General features: G+C 47.1%; 1 protein-coding gene across 1 annotated transcript in view; it reads left to right on the top strand.

The window, feature by feature from the left end:
• Nucleotides 1-6,000, top strand: part of LOC311229567 (plexin-A1-like) — a gene marked incomplete at its 5' end in the record, with an annotated part of 76,969 nt that overhangs the window by 51,172 nt on the left and 19,797 nt on the right. Inside the window, 2 exon segments of the mRNA XM_084315643.1 lie at nt 3,922-4,068; nt 5,173-5,332. Of these exon segments, the coding sequence (XP_084171769.1) occupies nt 3,922-4,068; nt 5,173-5,332 (307 nt within the window).

Genomic DNA, 6,000 nt, shown 5'->3' with positions numbered 1-6,000 from the left:
GAGAGGGAGAGATAGGGGGTGGGGGGGAGTCAACGGCAGACCTGTAGGTTGGTGGTCTAGTCTTTATTAAATCTAGACAAATTAACCACTCTCCGTCTCTGAATAATGCATCGTAGGGCCAACTTAACAGAGGGGAGGTCTGAGGTTGAGCGTGGCCTGAAAAACAAGGTAATAGAGGTCAAATAGATGTTGAAAGAACGGATGGAGATTAAGTATCTTCTTAACAAAAGGTGAACAGAAGTAAAAGAGAATAATGTGATGGTCATCCTATCCAACCTGTTGATAAAATCCCCTTCAGTGACGACCAGGAGAGACTTAGACTATTAAAGGGCCACTTCACCGATTTTCAACCTTAATCTTGTCGCTCTGTCTGAGTCTGTCATCCTCACAACATAACCATAACATTAAGTTGGAAAATATTAAAATACTATAATTTTAGTGAGTGGAATATTAACGAGATAGAATCCAACGTCTTACTCTGCATCAATTAAGTGGCTTTGTTTTGATTTCTGACATGTTACCCATACATGACTCTCGGTATGAGGTTTTTTTACCGATATCCTGACACCAGGGGAGGAAACTAACTTTTTGGCTTACCAGCCAACTGGCGAGTATATGATTTTTTTTACCAGCCAAACAGATTTTTTACCAGCCATAAATAAATCGCTAATTGTGATAATTACTTCTTTGTATGTCTTCGTCTAAATTGATTTTCAATCATAGTAATAATCACACGTGTCTCTACTCTTTAAAATATGTATTACCATAAAACATTAATAAGTGTCTCTACTCTTCACAATATTAGCATAAAACATATATTAATCACACCGTCTCTACTCTTCAAAATATTAGGATATCACATATTAACATGAAAGAGGGAACTATTCTGGACTGGTTGGGCTGAACTGGGTAGTGAAAGATGCTGGGCTGGACTGGGTTGGGCAGGGAAAGTTGGGCTGGTCTAGGTTGGACTGGGTTGGGCTGGGCTGGACAGTGAAAGAACCAAGCATTTCACTGTAATGTAATAGCTAAATAAAACAACTTGAACTTGACTTGTTACATTTGCACTCTGGTTGGATGCCAAACGTATTCTGGTTGTACTGTACTTGTGCTGTATGATGACAATACATTGGAATCGAATCTCACAAGTATGACAACATCACCGTTGTGAAGGGCATATGAGCGAGTGGTGATATGGGGGAAACCCGGTAATAATTCGGTAATAATAAAATGTTACTCGGCTGCATTTAAGCAAAGCCGCTCAGTTAGTCGTCCACTATGTTGAACGCGCGTAGCTTGTTACATGCTAGGTAGCTAGCCGGCTAATGCTGGTTGACTTGAGTGAGCCTCACGCCCACTTGTCATTCTCATCCGACTCGAAGGAGACGCGTTGCGTGCTGTTGTTCGCCCCCATGTCAGACTGCACTGATATCCGAAAGCGACGACTCTACATGCAATTATTTTCATCCACTGATGTGTTTTTGTCTAAGTTTGTCTACGTTGTCAAGCCGGTGACAGGAGTCTGTTGGGCCACATGCAGTGGTGTGTCCACTTCCCCTAGATGGGCGGCATCTTCTAGAAAACGAGTGTTCATTGGAGGAGCTTAGAGTGCAACGATGATGTTCATTGGTTATGGATTATTATGAGGCGCAAATGGGAGGAATCATAAGGGGGAGTCAGAGTTCGGCTTGTGCCAGTGAGCGAATCAGCAGATTGCAGAATGATTTTTTGTTTTGTTTACTACTCGCCAGTGTGGCGAGTGCTCTTCATGAATCACTCGCCAAACATAAAGAATACTCGCATTTGGGGCGGCTACGTGGCATAGTGGGCAAGGCGCTCGCCACGAATGACGGAGACGCTGGGCTTGCCTGTTCGAGCCCAGCGCTCCACATTGCTTTCAGTTTAGCTGGCCGTCCATACTAATACACATTGGCCGTATTAGGGGGTGGGAAACTGATGGGTGGGGATCGGGCGTTGTGGACAGCGACTCCTACAGGTCGGTTGGTGCGCCTGCGCAGTAGAATCAGGAAGTGTCGGGGGCAGCGTGAGCCTCCCACGCGTTACTCCTCGCCACTGAGAGATCGAGCTGCGCAGGTGAAAAGATGCGACTGCTGTTACCTCAAGTACCGGAGGGGACTTGTGCTATGTATGACTTAGTCCACATTGCAGCCGGCTTGTGGGAGGCAAGAAACAGCGTTCGTGACAGGGGAGGGTTGAATTGGATGATACGAAATTGGGATGGGAGAAAATATAGAAAATGGGAGAAAAAGTGGATAAAAAAAAAGAATACTCGCATTTGGCGAGTAAAATGGCCTAATTTCCTCCCCTGCCTGACACCCCATCCCGATATCCTGACACCCCATCCCGATATCCTGACACCCCATCCCGATATCCTGACACCCCATCCCGATATCCTGACACCCCATCCTGATATCCTGACACCCCATCCTGATATCCTGACACCCCATCCTGATATCCTGACACCCCATCCCGATATCCTGACACCCCATCCCGATATCCTGACACACCTGACACCCCATCCCGATATCCTGACACCCCATCCCGATATCCTGACACCCATCCCGATATCCTGACACCCCATCCTGATATCCTGACACGCCATACTGATCAGTATTGGTGCATCCCTGTTTCTCGCTCGCTTGTAGTTAATGAACTTAACTCTGTATAAAGATCATGTAATGTAGATGTAAGAGAAATGGAGCAAGAAAGACACAAATTAAGTCGAAGAAAAAAAGAAAAGTGAAGGCGTTCAGGCAACGCGTGGCTGGCAGTTCTGCTGAACAAGGGGGATAGGGGAGAGAGAGAGAGGGAGGGGGATAGAGGGAGGGAGGGAGAGAGAGGGAGGGGAGAGAGGGAGGGAGGGAGGGAGGGGGAGAGAGGGAGGGAGGGGGAGAGAGGAGGGAGGGGAGAGAGGAGGGAGGGGGAGAGAGAGGGAGGGAGGGGAGAGAGGGAGGGGGAGAGAGGGAGGGAGGGAGAGGGAGAGAGGGGGGAGAGGGAGGGAGAGAGCGGGGAGAGAGAGAGAGAGACCCAACATCCCCACGCTCGTTGGCTGCTTGACACTTCTCACACACCAAAGTGCTTCTCCAAGCGCTTTTCTCTCCTCACTCGTTAACCTTCTATTAACTCCCCCATCAATTGCCACTCACTCACTCACACACACACACACGCGCACACATACACGCTTTATTAAAGGGTGTTTTTCCCCAGTGCAGAGACACATGGGAGTTGTGTGTGTGTTTGAGATGATTGCAATGTTGTGTGCGTGTGTGTGTGTCCGTCTGTTGTCACTGGGCCTATAACCAACGCAGGCCATGGCCTTGTTTACTACTGAGGCCAGAGGAGAGTGGAGCTACATTAGAAACACAATGGGAAGTTGGTCAGCAATCTTATGGCCTTTGCTTTCTTCTCCTTTTTCGTTTTTTTATAGAGGATGTTTTTCTGCTCGTAGCAACTCGCATATCGCAATGCATTTTTAACAATCTCCCCTCCCTCCATCTCTCCCTTCATCTCTCTCCTTCCATGCCCCTTTCTCTCTCCATCCATCTCTCTTTCTCCATGCCCCTCTCTGTTTCTCTCTTCATCTCTCTATCCCTCTGTTTCTCCCCATTCCCTCTCTCACTGTCTCTCTCCCCCCTCTCTCTCCATCTCTCTCTCTCCCCCCCCACCCCCTCTCTCTCTATCTCTGTATCTCTCTGTCTATCTCTCTCTCTCTCTCTCCCCCCCACCCTCTCGCTATCTATCACATTTGCACTCTGGTTAGATGCCTCTTTTTGTTGTACTTTACTTGTGCTGTATAATGACAATACATTTGAATCTAATCTCTCTCTCTCTACCTCTCTCTCTCTCTCCCCCCCCCCCCTCTCTCTCTCTCCCCCACCCCCCCCCTCTCTCTCTCTCTAGGAGTGTGCAGGCGAGCCTCTCTTCATGCTGTATTGTGCTATGAAGCAGCAGATGGAGAAGGGGCCTATAGATGCCATCACAGGAGAGGCCAGATACTCCCTGAGTGAAGACAAGCTGATCAGACAGCAGATCGACTACAAGACACTGGTCAGTGTCCCACCACTAGAGTACAAAACAGTAGACATTAAATAAAGAAGAAATAAAGTACCACAAAGACTATAGCTTGCTCATCAGACAGTAGCTTAGAGTAGTAGAGAGAGTAGAGTGCTGTCATGTTTCATGAATGTGTCCAATGAGGACATTCCAATCCAATTTAGAGTTAATTACAGCTCAATGAAATAACGCAGATGAATAAACGGTGATAGGGATTGCTGTTTTTTCAACTCTATTGTTTTGCTTTGCTGTAATTAACATGACGCAAGGATCACTGGAGAACATATTCACACTTGCATAACTGTCGATAACTGTCTGACTAAATGAACGCGTGTGAGACAGTTTTCAGTTTTGGGATCTGTGTGAGATGAGGTTGCAAAATAAATCGGCTGTTCTTTTAGTTTTTCGTCGTTCTCGGCGGAGTGCCCCTTTTTTGAGCGCGTCCCAGAGCCGCTCGGCTGCGAGGTTGTCGAGTAAAGTTTGGGGAAAACTCGCCAGTTCTCGACCGCGAGGAGTTCTCCGTATTCATAGATTGTCCTTCATGGGTTCTCGGCCCACTTCCAGAGGCAGAGGAAATGAGCCGTCTTGCCCTGGAGCAAGAGGGCGGGGGGGGGGGGGGTTGGCAGCCGGCTCCTAATCAATATGAGCAGCACAGGGGGAGCTGTTGGCACCATTACCCACCTGCACATTTATTATGTCCGTGCATTATAGTCTCATCATCAAACAAGTCGGAAATCAATAGCGCTTTTAATTCTGATGTGATGGATGTAATCGTAAACATCCACATAATTATACTCGTTTTATATTATAGATGGTTTCAGTGGAACGTTTGATGTGTTGCTCGGGAACAGCTTGGACCACGGTTAATTTCCCATTGTCAGCGCTTGCTAATATCAACGACTGACAGGAAATCAAATCTAGTCCGTTCCAGAATGCTGATTTATGTTTTTTTTGTCGCCGTTGTCAAGATGAAACCATCTGTGCTTATATGGGTCACAGCACCACTCCAGGGTCAGCGCCTCTGCTGACTTCCTGGTTTGAATATGACATTTGAACCCTCTCTCTCTCTCTCTCTCTCTCCCTCCCTTTTGACCGTAGACGCTGCACTGCGTGAACCCGGAGAATGAGAACGCGCCGGAGGTGACGGTGAAGGGCCTGAACTGCGACACAGTGACGCAGGTCAAAGAGAAGCTGCTGGACGCCGTCTACAAGGGAACGCCCTACTCCCAGAGGCCCAAGGCCTCCGACATGGACCTGGGTGAGGAGCACGACACCAGGGAACACACACACTATAGACATGGACCTGGGTGAGGAGCACGACACCAGGGAACACACACACTATAGACATGGACCTGGGTGAGGAGCACGACACCAGGGAACACACACACTATAGACATGGACCTGGGTGAGGAGCACGACACCAGGGAACACACACACTAGAGCTAGAGGCTGGGCGGTCAGTTTACTTTCAGTTCAGTCACTTCATGTCAAGAGGTTTTCTTCAACGTTCCTTCCATATTACATTTTATATATATATTTATTCAAATGATTAATCCTGCACTGCACTGTCTTTGTCCTGTGTCTGTTGTTGCTGCTGTTATGTGAAAAGAAAATGTATGGAAAAATGCATACTCCGTAACGCTGAGACCATTACCAATGTGGCTACACATATGGCTTAATAAAGGAATCTGAATCTGAATTGGAAGGTTGTACTCTTCAACCAATGAATGCGTAATTTCTTCTACATTTCTTTCCTATTAATTGCCGTGCGGTGCCGCGCTGTCATCAACTATGCTGTTTCCCCCCTTGGAGATAATCTTATGTTAAATGATATCTAATCTCTTCAGCAAATGAATGTGAACGATGGCTGTATCATTACCTAATTAACTATTATCATTTTGAATTGAATTCTCCAACTCTGTCATG

Source organism: Notolepis coatsorum (assembly GCF_963971535.1).
Source record: "Notolepis coatsorum genome assembly, chromosome: 6".
Classification (NCBI taxonomy): domain Eukaryota; kingdom Metazoa; phylum Chordata; class Actinopteri; order Aulopiformes; family Paralepididae; genus Notolepis; species Notolepis coatsorum.
Note: the sequence above shows the minus strand (reverse complement) of the source record. Positions and strands in the feature narration are given on the sequence as shown.